The sequence below is a fragment of the Balaenoptera borealis genome (genome assembly GCF_965194805.1).
Source record: "Balaenoptera borealis genome assembly, chromosome: 21".
Classification (NCBI taxonomy): Eukaryota; Metazoa; Chordata; class Mammalia; order Artiodactyla; family Balaenopteridae; genus Balaenoptera; species Balaenoptera borealis.
Window position 1 is genome coordinate 6,504,947 of NC_138880.1, and position 24,283 is coordinate 6,529,229.

General features: G+C 34.6%; 1 protein-coding gene across 2 annotated transcripts in view; it reads right to left on the reverse strand.

Annotated features, from left to right (window-relative positions):
• The window catches only part of LOC309619624 (A disintegrin and metallopeptidase domain 3-like), a 108,070-nt gene that overhangs the window by 18,769 nt on the left and 65,018 nt on the right, over window positions 1–24,283 (reverse strand). The window contains exons 12-14 of one of the 2 annotated variants that reach the window (XM_082374997.1): window positions 23,746–23,932; window positions 13,504–13,602; window positions 147–230 (exon numbers count right to left, since the gene is read on the reverse strand). In XM_082374997.1, coding sequence (XP_082231123.1) covers window positions 147–230; window positions 13,504–13,602; window positions 23,746–23,932 — 370 coding nt within the window. Of the gene's footprint in view, window positions 1–146; window positions 231–9,918; window positions 10,763–13,503; window positions 13,603–23,745; window positions 23,933–24,283 lie in introns of those variants that run through there. The other variant, XM_082374998.1, reaches the window with a different exon arrangement.

Below are 24,283 nucleotides of genomic sequence, written 5' to 3' on the forward strand. Positions count from 1 at the left end.
TAATGGAGTCTGCTTTTCTTATTCGATTTCAATTTTCCAAATACATTTCTACACCTCAAATAATTTTAAGCATTATTATACTGAAAAATGTTATTGACATGGATCAAAATAACTATACTTAAAAATAGAGTAACCATTATACATACCCCATGTCCATGGCACTTTATTTTGGAGATACAAGTTGCGCCTGAGCTGACAGTGACGTCTGTGCAAGATCCTCTGTTACAAAACTAAAATGTGAAAACCACCACCAACGACAAAAATTTTAAATTTAAAGTCAAGAGTTGAACAATTGTACTTGGTATGAAAATTAGATGCACAAGATATATATACCTCAGATGAATCTGGATTTCAGATCTGCTCATTCTAATAAAGGAACTTGGAGTCAAATGGTGTGTTGTTACCTTATCAAATATTGTATTTTGAGAATCAGAAACCATTTTTTCCCTTGAGGGAGCAGAATCATGCATTTATCAATATTAATTGGTATAAGTACAAAAACAGCCAACTTGTATTGACTGTTGGTAATGAGCTAGGATCTGTCTTTGCACTTTCTATATATTTTTATAATATATACTCATATTGACCCTGTGAAGGAGATATTTTCATCTTCATTTTATATTTGATGAGAATTAAAAGTATACTTTTAAGGTCATACCACCACTGACTGACAGAGCCAATATTCAGTACAAGAACTACTTTACTCACAGAGCCCAATGATCAATGCTCAATACCAGTGTTCCTGTCATTTTCACATTTTTTTCCCAACTTTAATGACCATATCTCTTATCTTTTGCATTAGGAAAGGTGACCTTGAGAAATTTATTTAATCTTCCTTACCTCAGTTTATCCATCTTTGAATTTGGAATAATAATTTTAACTATCTCAAGGTTATGAAGGTGAAATAGCTTGTTACGGATAAAGGAACAAAAGTGGTGTTTGGCACACAGTAAATGCTCACTAAATATAGGATATTATCTTAATTATTTATTTATTTAACCTGATTTCTATGTAGACTCTATGTTAATATTTGTCTATCCAAATTTCAATTTGACTGTCTTCAGGAGAATCTACTATCTGATGGATTTTCTTAAGTATCTGGTAGAATACCCCGTATCTGATGAATAGTCTAAAAATATCATTATTTTCTATCACCATTGCTAATTAAGGAAAGAACAAATATCAGCTTGTTCATTAACTGAAAGTGCTCTGATAAAGCCAGCAAGGATAACAAAATGTTGGACAAACCAGCATTACCCGTCCACAAAACTATTTTCATTCTAGTGTTCTTAACATTGTCATTGAGGCAATACCAGTCATACTTCCCTGGCTTGTTTTTAGGAGAAAGATAAGCCAGGAAAAGTTAAGAACCATGCTTCTGAAATAATTTCTTTCAACTAAACAGATCGATTTGTAGCTGGCTCTTTTGTAATGACAGGAAAAGCAAAAGACACTATGAAAATACTTAGCCTTGGTCAGTGGTTGGGACAGTGATTTGAATATTAACTAACACATAAGATTTCCCTCTTTAAAAAAGAAACATTAATAGTGTCCCAGAAGAAATCACATCACAGTTCAAAAAAAAAAATCCTTGATATAACTAAAAAAATATTTCCTGAGGAGAAAAACTTGGGTTATGTAAGCATGTTTTCATACAGTTCTGTGTGTAAGAATGGGTAAGGAAAAGACAGTTAATTTTATTCATTCAGTCATTGATTAGCTTATCTATTTTTGGACAATTACATGCCCCAGACATTTTTCTTCAAGTTTGAAATGATTATGTTAAGAAGATATGCTTAATACTCCTCACCTTCTTATATGAGCTACAATCAGTTTGATAAACTCCTGTTCTGTCTTCTAAATAAACAATTCAAAGAAGCCTTCTATCACAACCAATATTGAGCAAACTTGCATTGCTGGAATAATGCCTATCTTCGTGTAATATATTATTCACTTAATATATTACAGTATTAAATTTAGGAGTATAACATTTATAATTTTTATTATAATTGACAAGGAAGACATACTCTTCTTTATGTTGATAGATAAGAAATAAAATCTCTTTTTCTCTTTTCTTATCTATCAATTGATAGACTGATTTTTACAAAGGACCCACATTTGAAGACAATGTGGTAAAGAAGCCTTTACTATCTAACCTCTCTGAAAACAACTGAACACTGTAGAATAACAAATGAACATAAAGTATATCCTTGATGACTTTTAAAAATAACCACAGAATGATTCCAATTCAAATTCACAGACTTGGCACCCACAATAGCCCCCCTTTTCCCAATAAATGAGAGTAAAGGAAAACCAGAAAGAGACATTTAGAAGAGGAGAGAGTAAAGGACTTCCTGGGATTTTGAAATAAAATGAAGGTCACTGTTGGATGAGATGAAGTGAGAAAGCAACCACAGGGAACACAGTGGCAAAGGGGAGAGCCTAGGTGATCAGCCTCACACTGCTTTAGAGGAGCTGCAGCCTCAGAGTCCTAAGGAAAAGCAGGAAGAAGAGCTGAAAGGGCAAGATGGGAAAGGGTGGCTAAAATGTGGAACTATCAATGGAAGTCTGCGCACAAAACCACAGAACTAGTTAGCTCTCAGTATCCATTACTCACCTGCCCCCTTCTCTCAGTTACAGAACACAGTCAACACAACACTTTATCCCAAGGGAGACAATTTAGAAGAGTATTTTGTTTCATAAAGCAATTGAGTTAATGGTGACTACAGAATACGGGCTGGTCCAGTGGTCTGTCCTCCAGAATTGGTACTATCCAATTAAACTACTGGAAGTACCACGGCCTAAAAGCCAGCTTCCAAAATAGAGACTGTCATATTATTAGAGTGGGGAGGGGGGGACACAGGCCAAATGGCAGGAAACCATACATCTTGTAAACAGCGGGAGCCCACAGGCAGACAAAAGAAAAGCAGAAACCTCCAGACAGACAGGAAGCCACACATTTTGGGGTGATAAATGTCCTGGAAGCAGACAAAGAAAGGTGGGAAAAGGCAGGAATCTCTGGCATCTCAATGCAACCTGTTGTCATTAGGCCCTCATTACAATAAAATTACCTTGCAGATAATAAGTTTCCATCATGCACTGACTCCATGACACTTCCAATCAAGGCTAAATAAGGGCAAAAATCCCTCCTACCCTCGGGAAGGTGGAGCTGGGATAAAAATCAGGGAATTTTGACCCTAAACCCTTCCCTCTCCATTGAATATTCCACCCCTTCATTTCTACGCTCCACATAACTGGCTTGCCAAAAAACTCAGGGCAGCTACTCACCTGAGCCTGCCCGCTCTCCCCTAGAGAGCATACTATTGCTTACATAAATCCTTGCTTTGCTTTCTTGACTTCCCTATCTTGTCTCTGAATTCTTCCTGTGATGAGACAAGAACCTACTCCCTGGTAACAATGTGACAAACTTCAGTTGCATAGAGAGAGCTGCCAATTAGAATTTTTATTAAAAATGCTGTGGGATCAAAAAGTCATTGTCAGCTTAAAGCTCCTCCAGACCAAGCAGGAAAAGTCAAAGTCTTTGTTTTTCCTTTCCTTCCCTTCCTTTCCCATCCCCCCTTTCTTTCTTCTTTACCCTCCATGGGGACATTGCCCAGTTGGGCATGGGCTAATGAATGGACTTTCCCAGGCAGAGAATCTTGCAGGAGAAATGGATAAACTGTAATGCTTTTAGTGGTCAAACAGGGCTGGTGTGAGAAAGCAGAGGTCTTTTAAATAAATGGCTCATTTTTCCACAGGACATTTGCTGAATTTAAATGTTATGTGGGATGATAGAAGGCTAGTTATCTAGCGTAGCAATTTTCTATTAGTATTTGTATGGCTAGTGCCCATATGGTTTTATTCCAAATGTTACTGTAATTGTGTTTATCCAGTATATAAGATGCTGCTTCACTCTCACTAATTCTAAGATTAGTTTTCTCTGTCGTTAGTTTTCAGAAATTTTATTATGCTGTATCTTACTGGATTTCACTGGGTTCATTCTATATCATGTACTTTCAGCTTCTTGCATCTGTGGGTTTATGCCTTTTGAAAACCTTCCAGGCATTATTTCCTCAAATACTTTTCCATCCTTAAGTTCCTTCTCTTATTCTTCTAGGATATTAGAATGGCTATTATCATAAGGACAAGGAATAATAAGTGTTGGCTTAGAATTGGAGTAAAGGGAACACTTGTTCCTGTTTGTGGGAATGTAAATTGGTGTAGCCACTATGAAAAACAGTATAGAGGTTTGTCAAAAAGTTAAAAATGGAACTACCATTGGTCAACTACCATGACCCAGCAATTCCACCTGTAGGCATTTATCTGAAGAAAATGAAAACACTAACTCAAAAATATATCTGCATCTTAATGTTCATTTAAGCATTACTTATAATAGCCAAGATGTAGAAGCAACTAAAGTGTCCACCAGTGGATGAATAAAGAAAATATAGTATATATACAAAAATATAGTATATGTACACAACGGAATATTTTTCTGCCATAAAAAAATGAAATCTTGCTAGCTGTGACAACATGGATGGACCTTGAGGGCATTATGCTAAATGAAATAAGTCAGACAGAGAAATATAAATACTGTATAATCTGACTTATATGTGGAATCCTAAGAAGCATAAAAACAAAACAACCCAAGCTCACAGATACAGAGTACAGATTGGTGGTTGCCAGGGGTGGGATTTGGGAGGTTAGGCACAAACTTCAAGTTATAAAAATAAATAAGTCATGGCGATGTATGGTGCAGTATGGTGATTACAGTTACTAATACTGTACTCTGTATTTGAAACTTGGTAAGAGAGTAAATCTTAAATTTCTCATCATAAGAAAAAAATTATAGCTACATATGGTGACAGATATTAATTAGACTTGTGGTGACCATTTTGAAATATATACAAGTATGAATCATTATGATGTACATGTGAAGCTAGTATAATGTTATATTTCAATAATGTAGAAAAATATAGTAACAAATAGTAATACATTTCAAAAAATAGACAAAAAGATGTGATAATATGTTTGACTTCTTACACATTTCTAAATCACTTTCCAGAAAGTATGTGCTAATTTATACTTGGTTTAGGATGATAATAAGTTGTGCTTCTCACCATTAATTATTATTTTCAATTCCTAACTGATTAGACGAACACAATTGTTGGATATTCATTTTTATTTCACCAACTTAGAAGCTCCCTGATCTCAGTGTTCCAAGTTTCTACAGAGTTCAATCTCCAGCCATGCTACTCTCCTTCGTGGAATTTGTGAGTAGAACTAAAAGTTCCATTCCTCTAATCAGTTGGTCTTTCTGGTAACCAGCACCATCCTGAAGCCATCTAGATGCCCCACCCTGTTACTCCATTAGCATAAATTCGGTTTGATCAGAATCATTATGAATAACAACAAAAAAATTGTTATCAGTCAGGAAATTCCAAGGGGTTTAGGATCTTTGTGCCAGAAACCAGGGGCAAAGACAAAAATTATTTTTTTGGTGTTATGCCCCATATAGAAGCCATTAGAGTGCTTTCTTTCTAATTAATGATTAAATTAGTTAATAAATTTATTTATTTACTTTGCCATACTTTAGTAAACATTTTGGCACTTTGTTTTTGTTTTTGTTTTACAGTGATATTTTCCAAGTGTATTTTTTTTTAACTTCTTTATTGGAGTATAATTTCTTTACAATGGTGTGTTAGTTTCTGCTTTAAAACAAGGTCAATCAGCTATACGTATACATATATCCCCATATCTCCTCCCTATTGCATCTCCCTCCCAAGCTCCCTATCCCACGCCTCTAGGTGGTCACAAAGCACATAGATGATCTCCCTGTGTTATGCAGCTGCTTCCCACTAGCTATCTATTTTACATTTGGTAGTGTATATATGTCCATGCCACTCGCTCACTTCATCCCAGCTTACCCTCCCCGTGTCCTCAAGTCCATTCTCTACATCTACATCTGCGTCTTTATTCCTGTCCTGTCCCTAGGGTCTTCAGAACCTTTTTTTTTTTTTTTTTAGATTCCATATATATGTGTTAGCATACGGTATTTGTTTTTCTCTTTCTGACTTACTTCACTCTGTATGACAAACTCAAGGTCCATCCACCTCACTACAAATAACTCAATTTTGTTTCTTTTTATGGCTGAGTAATATTCCATTGTATAAATGTGCCACATCTTCTTTATCCATTCATCTGTCGATGGACACATAGGTTGCTTCCATGTCCTGGCTATAGTAAATAGAGCTGCAATGAACATTGTGTTACATGACTCTTTTGGAATTATGGTTTTCTCAAGGTATATGCCCAGTAGTGGGACTGCTGGGTGGTATGGTAGTTCTATTTGTAGTTTTTTAAGGAACCTTCATACTGTTCTCCATAGTGGCTGTATCAATTTACATTCCCACCAACAGTGCAAGAGAGTTCCCTTTTCTCCACACCTCCTCCAGCATTTATTGTTTGTAGATTTTTTGATGATGGCCATTCTGACCAGTGTGAGGTGATAACTCATTGTAGTTTTGACTTGCATTTCTCTAATGATTAGTGATGTTCATGTGTTCACATCCTTTCATGCGTTTGTTGGAAATCTGTATATCTTCTTTGGAGAAATGTCTATTTAGGTCTTCTGCCCATTTTTGGATTGGGTTACTTGTTTTTTTGATATTGAGCTGCATGTGCTGCTTGTAAATTTTGGAGATTAATCCTTTCTCAGTTGCTTCATTTGCAAATATTTTCTCCCATTCGGAGGGTTCTCTTTTCGTCTTATGTTTTCCTTTGCTGTGGAAAAGCTTTTAACTTTCATTAAGTCCCATTTGTTTATTTTTGTTTTTATTTCCATTTCTCTAGGAGGTGGGTCAAAAAGGATCTTGCTGTGATTTATGTCATACAGTGTTCTGCCTATGTTTTCCTCTAAGAGTTCTATAGTGTCTGGCCTTACATTTAGGTCTTTAATCCATTTTGAGTTTATATTTTGTGTGTGGTGTTAGGGAGTGTTCTAATTTCATTCTTTTACATGTAGCTGTCCAGTTTTCCAGCACCACTCATTGAACAGGCTGTCTTTTCTCCATTGTATATTCTTGCCTCCTTTATCAAAAATAAGGTGACCATATGTGAGTGGGTTTATCTCTGGGCTTTCTATCCTGTTCCATTGATCTATATTTCTGTTTTTCTGGCACTTTATTTTAAATGATCTTCAAAGGGATGGCATATTATTTTAAAATGTAGTCAACACCAGTATGTTACTTTGTGATTACTTCATTATTTTTATGTGAGAATATCTTTTCCCATTCTGAGATAAGTTTACTATTCACTTCCATTTTTCTCTTATTTTTTTCTTTTCTTAAAATATTATACCTCCATTTAAATTATTTAAATTTAAATGTGAGATAATTGTGTACTGTTTTACATTAGTCAACTAAATTTTCAATGGTACTAGTTTAAATCATCTATTATGTTTCTTCAAATGTTTAACAAAAAGAAAAACAAATAAAGCTAAACTCTGTTTTATTCTTGTGTCTTGAGAAAGGGCAAATTTTTAACAAGCATATTGTGCTTTTGGAAAAAGAATTAGGGAAGTAGGCTAATGAGCAAATAAATATTTTACTTTTATTACAATCAAATTAATTATCTTTGTTGTTCCTATTATTCAGGTTTTTCTGACCTGCTTTTGGGGTGTATTATTTGATTCTTTTCTCTTCCCTGTTTTACACAAATTATTGCAGAACAGATGTTGGCCTAACAAAGAGGTTAAGTAAGATACTCAAGTGTGAGAAAACAACTTTAATTATCTATGGTAAAATTCATAATGAAAAATGACAAAAAGTAAAGCAAGTGTTCCCTCGATCAATAGAAATTTTGACCTTTAAGGCTTAAGATCATGACGCAGCAACCAAAATTGGTAACAATTACAAATTAAAAATCTTAAGTGCGCTCTCTCTCTCTCATACACAAACACACATACACAGACACTAAGATGCTCACATACCATGTATAGAATCAAGAAGAATTTGTGTTTACCTGATTTGGACCACACATAGTGCCATTCTTTACATAGGTATAATCGTCTCGGAAGGTTATTGGTGTCGAATTTCTTAGATGTGCACTTAGACACACAATGCCTCCAAGGAAAGTATACTGAGTATCAAAATTTTTAAATGGCACTACTTCTGTACGTGTCCAGAGACAAACTAACTTTCCACAATAGACATCCCTGTAATATAACACAGTAAAAATTACCCATATGTCACTTAGCAACACAATATATTGTTTAAATAACAGTTCAAAACATGAGGATAATTCACAATGTTATTCAGAGCATAACACCAAAGCTATTCAGAACATACACCATCTTACTGGTGTGAGGTGATATTGTAGTTTTGATCTGCATTTCTCTAATGAGTAGTGATGTTGAGCATCCTTTGATGTGTTTGTTGGCAATCTGTATATCTTCTTTGGAAAAATGTCTATTTAGGTCTTTTGCCCATTTTTGGATTGGGTTATTTGTTTTTTTGATATTGAACTGCATGAGCTGCTTGTAAATTTTGGAGATTAATCCTTTGTCAATTGCTTCATTTGCAAATATTTTCTCCCATTCGGAGGGTTCTCTTTTCATCTTATGTTTTCCTTTGCTGTGGAAAAGCTTCTAACTTTCATTAAGTCCCATTTGTTTATTTTTGTTTTTATTTCCATTTCTCTAGGAGGTGGGTCAAAAAGGATCTTGCTGTGATTTATGTCATAGAGTGTTCTGCCTATATTTTCCTCTAAGAGTTTTATAGTGCCTGGCCTTACATTTAGGTCTTTAATCCATTTTGAGTTTATTTTTGTGTGTGGTGTTGGGGAGTGTTCTAATTTCATTCTTTTACATGTAGCTGTCCAGTTTTCCCAGTACCACTTATTGAAGAGGCTGTCTTTTCTCCATTGTATATTCTTGCCTCCTTTATCAAAAATAAGGTGACAGTATCACCTTACACCAGTCAAAATGGCCATCTGCAAAAAATCTACAAACAATAAATGCTGGAGAGGGTGTGGAGAAAAGGGAACCCTCTTGCACTGTTGGTGGGAGTGTAAATTGATATAGCCACTATGGAGAACAGTATGGAGGTTCCTTAAAGAACTAAAAATAGAACTACCATACGACCCAGCAATCCCACTCCTGGGCATATACCCTGAAAAAACCATAATTCAAAAAGAGTCATGTACCACAATGTTCATTGCAGCACTATTTACAATAGCCAGGACATGGAAGCAACCTAAGTGTCCATCGACAGATGAATGGATAAAGAAGATGTGGCAGATTTATACAATGGAATATTACTCAGCCATAAAAAGAAACGAAATTGAGTTATTTGCAGTGAGGTGGATGGACCTAGAGTCTGTCATACAGAGTGAAGTAAGTCAGAAAGGAAAAAACAAATACCGTATGGTAACACATACATATGGAATCTGAAAAAAAAAAAAAAAAGTTCTGAGGAACCTAGGGTCAGGACAGGAATAAAGACACAGTCGTAGAGAATGGACTTGAGGACATGGGGAGGGGGAAGGGTAAGCTGGGACGAAGTGAGAGAGTGACATTGACATACATACACTACCAAATGTAAAATAGGTAGCTAGTGGGAAGCAGCCACATAGCACAGGGAGATCAGCTTGGTGTTTTGTGACCACCTAAAGGGGTGGGATAGGGAGGATGGGAGGGAGACGCAAGAGGGAGGAGATATGGGGATATATGTATATGTATAGCTGATTTACTTTGTTTTAAAGCAGAAACTAACACACCATTGTAAAGCAATTATATTCCAATAAAGATGTTAAAAAAAATTAAAAAAAAAGAACACACACCATCTTATGAGGTGCACCATATAAATTTATCTTTATATACTATATTCATCTCTCATTTGTATTAAGTGATTCTTTGCAGTACACACACATACACATACAGTGCATTTGGAAAATGTATATTTTTCTAAATACACACCGATAATTACAAAAACGACCATAACAGTTTCCAAAGTCATCTGTATGCATATTCACTTCTTGTGAACATAGAGCAGAAGCCCCCTTCGAAACTGAAAATATAAATAAAGTTTCAATTACTTATCTTAAAAAAAAAACATTAAAAATTAAAAGTGTGGTAAATTCATACAAAGACATTTAGACAACAAAGCCCAGGCAGTGTCATCTACTATAAATATTTGGTGCCATCTACTGGCTATATATGAAGGAGAAACACTTAACTAAAAACTACCTACTCGAGAATAGAAATTGTTATTATCGTCCAGAAATGATTAAGAAGTAAAACAATCATTTGCTCACTTATCTGTAATTCTAATAGTCTACTCCATTTCCATCAATCACCTGAAACTTGACAAATATCCTATTCTTTTTGTCTCGTACTTACTAGATCTATTTTACCTCCTGACATAGGTCAAAGATGCTTTGTTTTGCAATTTTATCTCCAAATTTAGATTTAAGCAATAATTATTATTATGGCTATAGGGTGCATTACTGACTTAAGAAACAAATATAGTTTAAAAATAAACCTCAGAAAATAAATACAACCATTACATTTTCCAAACAACTCCGCACACTGTTTATCTGTATCTTGGCATATTCCTTGATAGCAAAAGGCAGTCTTATTATTGCACAGTTCTAAATCAGCAGATTTCATATCAGGTACACAAAACTCAGCTATCCCATTGCAAAATTCTGGAAAATCACACATATCCGTGCTTTTCCTACATACATGTCCTCTTTCAGCTATCTGTGAGACAAAGAAAACCAAATATTTGTTTTTAAAGTAGTAAAACAAAATATAAAAATTTAAATAGGAGGATTGTATTTGTAACTATCAATGCAATTATTAATACATTTGTAAGTATTTAAAGTTAAATTATGAATTTACTTAAAATTTCTGGTGGAATAGATCGTAAAGAAGCCAAATGTCCATCAATGGATAAACAAATTGTCGTATGGACAATGGAATATGTTCAGCCACATAAAGGAATAGAGTACTGGTTTATGCTACAAGGTGATTGAAACTTGAAAACACTGTATTTAGTGAAGAAAACCAGACACAAAGGTCACACATTGTATGGTTCTACCTATATGAAATGTCCAGAGTAGGTAAACCCATAGAGGCAGAATGCAGATGGCTGGTTGCCAGGCACTGAGGGGAGGGAGAAAGGAAGGTACGTGCGTAATGGGTCGGGGTCTCCTGTTCGGATGCAGAACCTGCTGTGGAACCAGGTCGAGGTGGTTGCACAACATTGTGGACGCACTAAATGCTGCTGAATTGTTCACTTGAAAACGGTTAATTTTTTATTGTGTGATTTGCACTTCAATCTAAAACAATGGCTCTGGTGAAAGTTCTCATAGTTAAAATGCTCTGGTTATCCTGAATATTTACTTCAAGATAAATAGAAAATATTTGATATAAAACTACGTGTGTTTGTTTTCCAGCTTTTGATTCTTGGGGACTAATTAGTTGCACTCCTGAGATGTTCTAACTAACTCAAATGCTAGTCTTTACCATGTTTCTAAAATGTTTCTTAATTTTGACATCTTTATGCTTTTTGCATTTCAAGTAATTTTCCTTTCAGGACTAACTCCACTTCCACCATGAGGAGTTTATAAATCACATGAAACTGCTGCTGACTCAGGATGATAATCGCAACACTTCTCCCTAGACACAGTGGTGGGAATTTAACTTAGAATGTAGTGGTGGGTCAGGGTTTCTGCCACTACCAGGGGTGGAGATGGATGTTGGGAAACAGGATTCCTCTGCTCTTCTGAAATATCACACACTATGGACTAGAAAAGCCAGGAACGGCAATGAGCTATCTGTGCTGCCTGCAGGAAAAGCTTGTTTGAGAACTGCCAACAAAAAGGCAAGGATTTCCAACAGATGTAGAATAAGAATCCTGTTGCTCCTGTTCCAAACAAAGATTCACCTGGGCACAAAGCTAGACTCATGCCTTACTTAAGCTTCATAAGTGTTTGTTTGTTATTCTTTGCTTGGCTGTTCATCAAGATACAACTGACCCATAATAACTGGTGTTATGCAGTACCAATCACAGTTTCTTAAATTTCATATAGGAATGTCTGAGTACTAGCTAAAAACATATTAATCACTGTTATGTGTCAGAAAAACAGCTGGTTAAACTATTGGTCTTCCATGTCTTTGCACTTGGACTTGTGTCCATCTAAAATGAAAATTTATAGGAAAAAAACTGGATCAGATCACTAAATTGTAGACAAAAGTCAGTGGAAGCTAGCCTAGCTGAAAGTGGACAGAGAAGAAAATGGAAAGCCTTTTAAGCTTATGGCCACCCGTACGAGAGCAGAGTGTAAGGCACCTGTGAGCCTTTAAATGACAGCAAAAGCCACATTCCGTGCTATAATACATAATAAAATTAATGTGAACTAACATAGTGCATTTAGCTGTTACCCTGAAGCCCTCCCTAGTAACTTATATCATGAAGTTTCGTTCGACCAAATGTAGCAATTACCTCTGTTGTAAAGAATTATCCTTTGAGATGTAGGTAGAGGGCAATGGACTGTTTAGAAAAGTCTGACTGCTCAGTCCCACTGATTTGGAGACAAAGACTAAGATGAGAGCTCTTGTGAAGGAAAGGGCAGCAAGGTTTATTGCTGAGAAGTGGAAACCCTAGGCTGGCCTCTACTTTCATGTGTCTTGAAACAAATGACCATTGACTTTAAAAACTAGCCCACTGAGTGAAAAAGAACATGCATAGAACAAAGTAAAATGATGTTTGGAGAGATTTCATGGACAAAGAAAAAACAAACTTGGCAGCAAAACTTCTAATTAATCAGTCTTTATGTTTGTCATAGACCCCTGAAAGTGACACAAAAAAGGTGAGTCACTAAAATGAAGCAATCCCTAGAAAAGATTTTACCCAATCTCCTATCAGATGTGGCTATGAAGGAAAATTGAATGGAAAACTTCCAAAGGGAAGTCAAAGATTCAGTCAGTCACTTCCAGGGTCTTGCCAAAGCTAATCTTCACTATTAGATATGCTACATATTGCTGACTATTCTATATGGATTCCTTTTCTGCTACTTTCAAAATGAGGGGTTTTTATTATTATTGTCTGTGTTCAAATATTGCATGTCAAGTGTGTGTTGGGTGGCTTATTCATAATTTTGTCATAAGTCGTTCAATCATGAAGAGCTACATTCAGGCACGACCAAGAGGAACTCATAGCACCCAAATTGTCTGGAATTGTTATTAAATGCAGTAATAGGATGGGTCTTGAGTAGAGACTGAAACAATACAGTAAGAGGCAGCACTATGAAAGAGGTTGAAAAAGATCTAAGGACCTTCTCTCAGTTCTGAAATCAACTGTGTATGAATCGAGTACATAAAGTAATATAATTTGAAACATGAGTAAAAATAAAAGCGAAAAAAGAAAGCTACAAAATGCACCCACAAGAACGCAAAAATTTCATGAAAGAAAATAAGGCAATATTTTGAAAACTTACCTGACAAGTTTTTCTGTCACAGCATGGTCCTGTACCACACTCTGCATCTCCAATCAGAAAACATGTTAGAGCATCACAGCATTTTTTATGAGAGCAGTGCTAAAAAGCAAATGCAATCAATTTAAATAAAAGGAATTTTCAATCAAATAAATCATTTTATTTATTGTCATAATATACTAATAGACTAAAGTCTCTAAGTTAATTACAATCACAGTATATTTTTTACTTCTGTATCTATTTTTAACACCACTTAATATATATATCTAAACTTAATATATTTTGATATAGAAAAAAAGATGGCAATGAAATTATTCACGATTCCATGCTCAAGAATTTGAACTGTTAAAAATGTAATGCAATTTATTTCAATCTCTGTGTTCATAAATATAGGAATTGTAAATTTTGAGTTTTTTTTCACTTACTACATCATAAGTAGTTATCCATCTTATCTAGTCTCTTCAAGATATCATTCTGTGAATATATAATAATTTTTGGATGTGACAAAATAGAGGCTTCTAAATTACAACAGCATATTATTGTTGTAAATGACATTTCAAAGAAATTTTTTGTCATTTTTTTAGCTCTAAGATTGTATATGAAAGATTGATTCTAGAAGTTATTAGGTCAAAGAATTTAAAAATATTAAAGGCTCTTCATAATATACACTATTTCCTTCTTTCAATATAGTTATCTATTCAGTGTAAGAGTGATGTTAAACAAGACTGATAATATTTTAAAATAAGTAAAGTGGATAGGCACAAATTACTAAGTGTTTCTGTTTCAGTTTTATTAATTTTATTATTAATGTGCTGAACATTTTACATATCTGCACAATCTGTTTTATACTTTTATGCATACTTTTTGTTGAAGTATTCTTCTGTTTATTTCCTTTATTTGTAAGCATTTTTATATTAATGATGTTAACCCCTAGCCACTAATATATTTTACAGTGTTTTACAATTTGTCATGACAATTTATTTCTATTTTGGCAGGTTCTTTTTTAAAATTTTTTTGTTATTATGATATTGTGAAATCTGCCAACTGCCAACTTTCTTTGGGATTTGTTCTAAAAGTTTATGTATAAAACCTTCCTCCACCCTAACCCCAGTAAATATGTGAAGGTACAGTGTGTGTGTGAAAGTTTTGTGTTATATATATACATATATGTGTGTATATATGTATTTTTATTTGACATTAAATATTTTGAATAGTATGTTGTAAAAGTAACTATAATAATGTATCTTTTCCCCCCAAAATTAAATTATCAGTTGTGTTTATAGAATAATAATTTATTCCTGATATTTTATTATACCTGGATACTTATATAATGTCCTATATAAAATTAAATATAATGTCTTCAATTACATTAACTGCATATTATTAAAGTATATCCCAAATTCTATTACTATATAACACTGTAATATTTACAGGAATCAGATGATATTCTTTTTTCATTTTCATGTTTCATTATTAAGAAGAATGTGTTATGCTTCACAATATAAATATTTTAATGAAAACTATCAAGAGAACTTAGTGAAGATGGAAGATTAAACACACAGTAAACATTAACATTGGGGAAAATAAAACAAAAATCAATGACGTGAAAGGGAAATCTCTAAAACCTAGAATCAAAGAGAAAGCCTACTACAGTGCAGAGCATATTTGGACAATACTCAATGTATAATGGAAACCTAGACTAAATACCAGGCTTAGAAATTGCCCTTTTATGACATGTAGTTTAAAAATGGGATTCCATCATGGGACTGGAAGCGAGGACTTTGTAAAATAGGTAACTGTGGTTTATCATTGAGAAATTTGAGAAATCAAAGAACATTCTTTTACTCCTAGTTGTCCAAACATTTTATCAAATGTTTCTTCAATATTTTATATCTTGTAATTTTTATCTCTTTGTTACTTTAATGATATATGTTGAAAAATACTGAAATATTTCTCTATTTCTGGAATAAACACCATAAGCATACTCTTTTTCAGATATTTATTGGTTATCTGATAATTTTGACTTAGGCATTTTGCAGGTATTTTCCAAAATATAAACCAGTCATTCAAAGTAATGCTAAGCTGACTATAGGAGGAATCAACAACTTTCATTATTTAATTTTGGTTCGATATACTTGCAAAGTGCACTGAAAATTGAATTTTTTAAAAAAAACATGCAATTTACAGTAATATTCAAAAACATGAACAACTTAGGGTTAAATTTAAGTAATTACAGACACCTAAATAAATGGAACAATATACCGTGTTCATCGTTTGAAAATCACATTATGCATACTATTCAATTCTCCATAAATTCATCTTTAGATTTTTTAAAAAATTTCAAGAGTTTTTTTTTTTAGGGGGTGGGTAGAAATGGAAAAGTTGATTTAAAATTTTATATAGAAATATAAAGACCTAAAATAGCCAAATCTATCTTGAGAAAGAAGTAACCAAACATGAAGATACATTTTACCTGATTTTGTGCATTAGGATAAGGAGACCTGGTATTGGATAGATACACAGATCATTGGAACACAAAGTATATCATGAATTGTTTTTCAGTAAATGTACCAAGGTAATTCAATGGGGGAAGGACAGTCTCTTCAACAAATGGGTCTAGAACAATTGGATATCTTTACGGAGAAAAATATACCTTGATCCTTAACTTACAAAGTGCCACAAATTACTCAAAATGGATCATACACATACACATAAAAACTAAAATTTGTAGACTTCTAGAAGAACATTTACAAGGAAGCTTCACAAATTTAGGATAGATAGGCTACAAGTAGCATAATACATCAGAGAAGAAAATTATAAACTGGACTTCATCAAATTAAAAACTTTGACTCTTTGAAAGATGTCATTAAGAAAACACAAAGCTAAGCCACATACTGGGAGAAAACCTGGCAAAGGCTTGTATATAGTTTATATTAAGAATTCCTGTAAGTATATAATAAAAAGACAAACAACCCCATTAAACTTTGCAAAATATTTGAACAGACATTTTAAAAAGGAAACATATGAATGCCCAATAATCACATGAAATACTGTCCCATATAATTAGTCATCAGGAAAATACAAACTAAAACTGCAATGAGATACCAGCACAAATTGAAATGACTAAAATGAAAAAGACTGGCAGCAAGGAAAGTGGTGAGGGTTCAGAACAACCGCCACTGTTATACAAAGATGGATGCAATGCAAAATATTACAACCATTTTGGAAAGCGTTTTGACACTTTGTTATAAACTTAATAGCACAATGAATGTGTCGTGACTGAAATTAGAAGTTTAGATATTTATGGGGTTGACTTGGATGAGGTAAGGGGAAACTGTGGTAATGTAAACGTTCTACATATTTTCCACATTTAATCAGGTGTAGCATCACTCAAGTTCAAAAACTCAGCAAGTCAGAAAGAAAATATAAATAAGTATAATGAAGGCCACCTAGACACATCATGAGTCTCTGTGCAGACAAGAAAAGACAAGGTCACAATGCCTTTGTGGACATAAAGGCAGATAGGTCCTACGGATCATCTGGCCAGGTATGGTATGCAGAAGCAGACTTGGTTAGTAAAGTCTTCAGTGACAGTGAGGGCAAATGGTTTTGACCACTGTTGTTGAGACTCCTGAAAGGTTCCATCAGTGGGAAGTGGTGGTCTTGCAATACGAAACAAAGTTTATTGTGTTTGCTGTTCACCCACCTACACTTTCAAGAAAATCAAAACTACTTCCCTTCTGCTGGTGCCCATAACTATAGATAGAAAAATCCCTGGTGATCAAGACAGGTTTAGTCACTCCAAAATTTACTGAGATATGTTCTTACAATGAGTAAGAAAAGAAAGAAATTAAAGATATGCTTAGGCAAAAACCTGATGAAGTCAAACAGTCTCATTCAAATAGCATATTATGGATCGATGTAAGTTTTGCTGGATTTGAAGACTTCGAAGTCACTCAGTCACTTTCAGAACCAACCTCATGCTCTAAGCACCACTGGTCAGTGAACACACTGTCTAATGACATGGATGTGGAGAAAGAGAATGTAAAGACCTATTGGGGCTTACTGCAGTAGGTCTTGTTAAAAGATAATCTGAGGCATATTAAAACTTTTAAGAGTTTATTTGAGCAAAAATTGACTCAAATTGGGCAGCATCCAATTTAACAGTTAGAAAGAAGCTCCACGGGACTTCCCTGGCGGTCCAGTGGTTAAGACTCCACGCTTCCACTGCAGGGGACACGGGTTTGATCCCTGGTCAGGGGACTAAGATCCTGCATGTCACATGGCGTGGCCAGAAAAGAGAAAAAAAGTAAAAAAAAAAAAAAAAAAAAGAAAGAAACTCCGAAGAGCTGTTTAAAATATGGAAGACTTTTATAGGCAGAAGGGAGTGGGAACAAGGAAGTTATACTGGCAAAAAGGTGGGCCGATTATTGCAAAGTTACTTCCCTTTAGGGGATGGCAGGGGTCTATCAGGCAAATTACCTAACTAGTGCTGGCCAGATGATTCCTGACTGACTGGTTTAAGGTTCCATTTCTGGAAGAGCCAAAAGTGTAGTTAAGGTAAATCTCTCAGTTTGCTGATGTGAGGTTTAGCATAAGGGACTCCATTTTGGGCCTGGTGTCTTGTTTTTGGTTTTTTTGTTTCTTTTGTTTCTTTTAACAGTCTTTACAGCTATAATAAAACAGTGGCCTATCCAAGATGAATTCTCATTTTCCAATACATACCCTTGAAATCCAGTGGGGCAAGCTACCTCTTCCCTTAGGTCCACTGTGACTCCATCTTGGATTTTAAATGAAGACTTGAGAGTGCCCAGATGATGAAATAGTGACCCAACTCAGATTAATCAGTTCATCTAAACAGTGCAACCAGGCTATCAGAGACAACTGAACCTACTCTTGTATCGCAGGAATAATCTCTGAAAAAATATTTAGGAACTGGGCAATAAACTACCCAGAATGGACACCTTGGCAAAAGCTAAATGTAATTTCCTGCAGGCCAAGGGACAGAAAAATCAATGGTTCAAGTCTGAGTCATATGTTCATGTAGACATGGATATTAGGCCAGAGAGAATCTAATGAGGAAATTTGTTTGTCTGCCCTTCGGAGAAGTTCTCTCTCATTACTGGGCTACAGAATAGCCATGGTACTTTAAGGTTTGGGCTGTGAGCAGGAATTATTCCTGGACAGCATGTATTTACTATTGGCAGACTATCCTGTCTGACATGATACCATTTGATTGGCATTCACCCGAAATGTTTGGTACCCACTCTGTACACAGATCTTACCTCCTTCAACAATAAACAGGACAAGAATAAAGGGTTTCATCCACATGAAAGGAAAGCCATATATACTGGTCAAGATGGGTTGGAGAAGTGGTGGTAACCAAGTTGTCAAGCCTTTCATCTATCCTGAGCACAGGCCGTTATAGTACCAGGAAGTCCCCAGGGGTGAGGTTGAAAGAATATTCTTACTAGATTTGGAAATGCTCTCAAATCATATACATTTCTGGTGGGTTCTTTAGGGCTAACACATACCCAAACAGTCATAAATAATAGATTTATGCTGAATAGATGATGGGGATAGATATTCTACATAAATGTAACAGTTCTCTTGATTTTAAGGGATGTTCTCTATGTGGAAATACTACGATTAAGACAGTGGAAGTAGGGATGAGTATACGACTGGAAGCCACATAGCTATCCTGGCCTATCTAGATCGTTATTGTGAAGCGGCACAAGATACAGTGGGAAGGAGAGGGGGAGAAAGGAATAGGAAGGGGAAAGGGAGCTGGTCAGAAGATCACTGTCTTGATCAAGGAGACAGCATATGCAGGGATACTCAGGAAAATCTGTCATCTTATAGTAGCCCTGCCTGGCCAGTAAAAGGTGCCTTATATAAGCTAAATATGGCAGTGGCTCCAATAGCAATGGCTGTTCCAGATATGATGCACAGTTACAGACCGAAGGCACTTGGTGTCTGGTAGTGGAAATTATAGTAAAATCTTTCTTCAGTATCTCACTAGACCCAAAAGATCAAAATCAGCTTGCAAGTTCAGATACTGAAAACAATTTATAACACATCTATGTGTTCTGAGACACTTGCAATCCATTTATAATCCAAGACTGGGTTCCAAAACAAGACCTAGTGTTTCCAGCACTTGAGACCAAGGAAGACAGGCAAATGTGTCTTTTCTACCAGTTACAGTCAAGTGAGAAAAGGAAATCCAGGGCACACAGCCCAGGGCAATGGACATGGCCGGTCCTCACAAATACAGCACATTGGCCCCTAATCTCCTCTTGAGGGTATTGTTTGACATTGACTGCAATAGACACCTTTCCAGATATGACACAGCAATTCCTCTGCACAGCGGACATGAATCATACTAATCAAGTACTCCTAAATGGATGATGTTTACACATCCAGTCAGACAATGGTGCCACCTTGAAAGCCAAGGATACTCAGTACTGTGCAATTAGCTGGGGCAGGCCATGGATGTGCTATGATCCACATCATGCACAAGCAGCTACAAGTAACTTTATAGCCAGTTAAATGTTCTGCAAGTGTGCATGTCTGAGCTTATTAAACAATGAACTAACATGACCATTAGTTTGTTTTACGCCTTTTATATATTTTTGCTCTTTTGTTAGTCTTTATCATTGGATAAATTTGTTCTCAGTTCTCAGATGTGATGTATGTTGGTGATAAACTAAGAACTGCCTATATTCCTAAAGCATTTCAAGGTTGTAAAATGTTGCAAACGAGAAAAAAAAAGTACTGTCTGGCTAGAGGAAGTCACAGGCAATTAGAGCCTTACATTATAGTACTGAAGTTTAAACAGAAGTGGAAACCATTGTTCCCAGAGTGATTAACAAATCAACAATAATTAAAATAATTTTTGCCACTACTGGCCTTTAGCATATAGCACTGGATACTGCTAGTACTTTTCACTAGCAGTAAAAACTTCCATTCTGGGAAGCTGACGAAGTTCATTTCAATTTCATTAGGCAAGACTTAGAGCACAGCTTTACTCTCCTCCCCACAATAATATGTCATCTCAGGATTATACCATATCTGAAATATTATTATACCAATGTGAAATATTATTGAATGTATAGATATTCTGTCAAAATCATAACACTTTTATAACGGTCTGCAACTGAGAAAATTTGCATCCCACGCTATTTAAGCATATATGACTAAAGACAGACTTTACAATCCAAATAATGCATCTATACTGACTTACAAAACAAGCAGTTACATTTCAATGGGGGTAGGTGGAGCTCAGCCACAAGAATCATTGAAAGCAGTCCAGGATAAAAGGGAAAAAAAACCCGGCCACTGGGCACTGTATCTGATTAGGACCCCCTGCAACTGCAGGCATCTCTGATCACTTACACAGCTGATTTCATCCAATGGCCCTAAATTTCCTGATATTCATTGGCTCCTGGAATTTGGAACTAATGAACTTTATCCCATGGTTCAGTGAAGAACTTTTCCCAGGAAAGTTCCACTATAAACAGATTGGCCTCTGACACTGGTAAAGTCCACAAACAGGAAGCTGTACACCCATAAGAAACAGAAAAGCCCACCTACTCCTTTACCTAAACTACTAGGTCACTGAGGGTCCTCTCTATAAGACTTGTCTCATGCCAAAAAAACTTAGTTTACTGAAGAATCAGCATACATCCTAGCCTTCCAGCATACTGGTGATAAATTCCTGATAATTCATACAAGTGAATGCGGATGAAATGACAGACAAATGTGTAAGAGACATGAAAAGACCATTCAACCATAGGAAAACCCTAAGTAAGTAAGATATCCTCAATTCAAAGTTATATATACATGTATACCTCATGACACAGTACATTCACTTGCTGGTACACATACACCCTAGTGAAACGCAGGCACATGTGCAGCAGGAAACGTGCAAGAAAATTCATAAATAAATGAGTCTTAACAGTCATAAACTGAAATAAACTTTTCATTTCACAAATAATGCATAAATAAACTGAAATTTTTATAAACGCAATACTAAAAGCAATGAAAACAACTGGAATATAGCTACATTCAAAAGTTGATGGATGTTCCAAGTACAATACTAGGTGAAAGACCAAGTTACAAAATGACATAAATCATATGATTGCCAATTATATAATAGTAGAACACAGTTAATCAAACTATATTGTATAAAGATGGGAAAATAGGAGGTAAAACTAAAACTATGATGACAAGAAAGTACTGAAATGATACCTTTAAATTCTAAATGATGATTGGAAAAAGGAGGCATATTGAGAGTGGACACACAAAGAAATTCTTTGGCAGAGGTAAGGATTGTTTTGACCTTAGTGCAAAGTATTCAGGTGCTTGTTAAGTATCTATGTATTACACTCTTCATCCATATTTCCTGTATATATTTCATATATATTATATATCACAGTGAAATAATGGAATGGTGTAAATATTTACTGCTAAACAAAAGTGGGCAGAGTTTACTATAGAGAGAACTGTACTAAAATATATTTTAAAGAAAATTATAATTAAATGGGAGATTATTTCTGAAGGAAACTTCGACATACAAAAACACTGATAAAAAGGAATGGAAGGTAAAATAAAGCAACTATTTTCTGAATAAATTCTTCATAGTACTTTCTAATGTAAAGAAATGAAATATTTTACAAGAGTATTTTACAAGAAAGTTAATTGGGTTGTAAACACTGTGATCTGGGAAGAAGGTGGCCCAGATAGGGTTAAACCTTAGACATCTATGGTAAAAATACAAAGATAATCACTAAAGGAAAATAAACAGTATATATAGACTAAATCACTAAAAGAAATACTGGAAGAAAGGAAAACAAAATAAACAGATTCAACAAAAATTCAATTAAGAACAAATGTGGCAAATTGAATGTAGAAAATATAAAAATTTTGAGACAACTAAAACTATAAAAATATGCAATCTAGAGAAGCATAAGACAATTAAATGTAATGAGGTATCCTGGAAAAGATCCTGGGACAGAAAAAGGCCATTAGGTAAAAACAAAGGAAATCTGAATAAACTATGGACTTTAGTTAATTTAAAAATATGTAAAAATATTAGTCACAATAATATTTGAGATAATCTTATAAATCAAAGACAGATTGAATAGTAAATTACAACCTAAGGTAAATACTGAACTTAATAGTAAAGAAAACCTAAATGAGAATAGAGAAATATCAGAGAAATACCAATTTAAGGAAGCTAGTGTGTGCAAAGATATAGACATAAAATATGTATACAGATATACAGATATATACCAGACCAAATAGACATTAAAACAGAAATCAACATTAGAAATAAAGAGATTCAGTATTTGAAGGTAAAGTATTAAATTTCTAGGAAGGTACAACAATTGTAAATAAATTTACACCATATAAAAGAGATACAAAATATATAAAATATGAATTGAGTAAATGATAATGAGAATTAGGCAAATCCAACTATATAGTTGGAGATATCAATATTATTTCTCAAGTGCTGAAGAGTTCAGGCAAACAAAATTAGTAAAAATATACAGAAGATTTGAGTCATTCACTTAAAAATTATAATGCAATCAGATTATACAGATTTTAGCTCCTAACAATTAGAGTTTACATCTCAGCAAGCAAATATGAAACATTAAAATACATCACCACACATGAGTATATGAAGGCAACAACAAAATGCAATGATTAGCTATCTTACCAAGCACAAATGAAAAACAAAAAGACAAATAGCAAAAAGCTAAATATAACAACAAACCAAAGATTGTGATTAATCCAATTCTGTGAAACCAAGCTAAAATAAATGAGGCTCTATACATGCAAGAACTGAAATTAGGAGATGAGGAGGTGAACAACAGCATACATTTAATAACTCAGTGATCCAATTCAGTCACTTTGGAGGAATGTAGGGATGATTTAGGTGATAATTATACTACTGTTGAAACTGATGTTTATGATACAGAAAGGTGGGTAATGTTTACACAACAAGAAAAATCTACTTCTTTAACCACACTGCACTTACCCGAAACTTAAATTCTTCAAATGTTTCAAATTCAGGATAAGCCAGTTATCACATGCCTTATATCTCCCCATCTTAGCTACTTGATAAAATGGTGCAACATTAAAAAAAAAAGTCCTCCCACTTATATCACAACTATATTTATAAGACTACATGATGAACACAGAAACAAATCTTTAGATAAGCTATTAATGTTTCTCACCAACCTCTGGCCCACCACAATCACATTGCTCTGGCGGTTCCAAAACTCCATTGCCACAAACTGAAACTCTTCCTTGTGGAACCACTTCTGAAACTGTTCGATTCTGAAGACATTCAAATTCAGGCTTTGAAGCTGTATGTTTGAATTCATCCATGCTGCAACTGCTAAAAAACTTTACACCACGGGAACGTCTAAAATTAAATTATATCCGTCAGTTAAAAGGAATAAAATCAGTATCAAAGTAATAGTCCTTCAATAACGTACTATGAATTCTGTACTACTTCACTTAGAGAATAGCCAAAACGGAAGAGTGCTTTATTTTTAATACAATTAGTAATTCAAGAATAAGTTCGTTTCTATTATAATTCAATATAACAGACATCTAATAAGTAGAGGATGTTAAGGTTACATGATTTAGAATATATTAAACAAAACAGTGCTTGGCACACAAAAAGCTCTGTTTAAGTATGTCTTACTATTTATTATTTTCATTATTATTGACAACACCATCATAATTATAATAATTATTATAAGAAGCACTA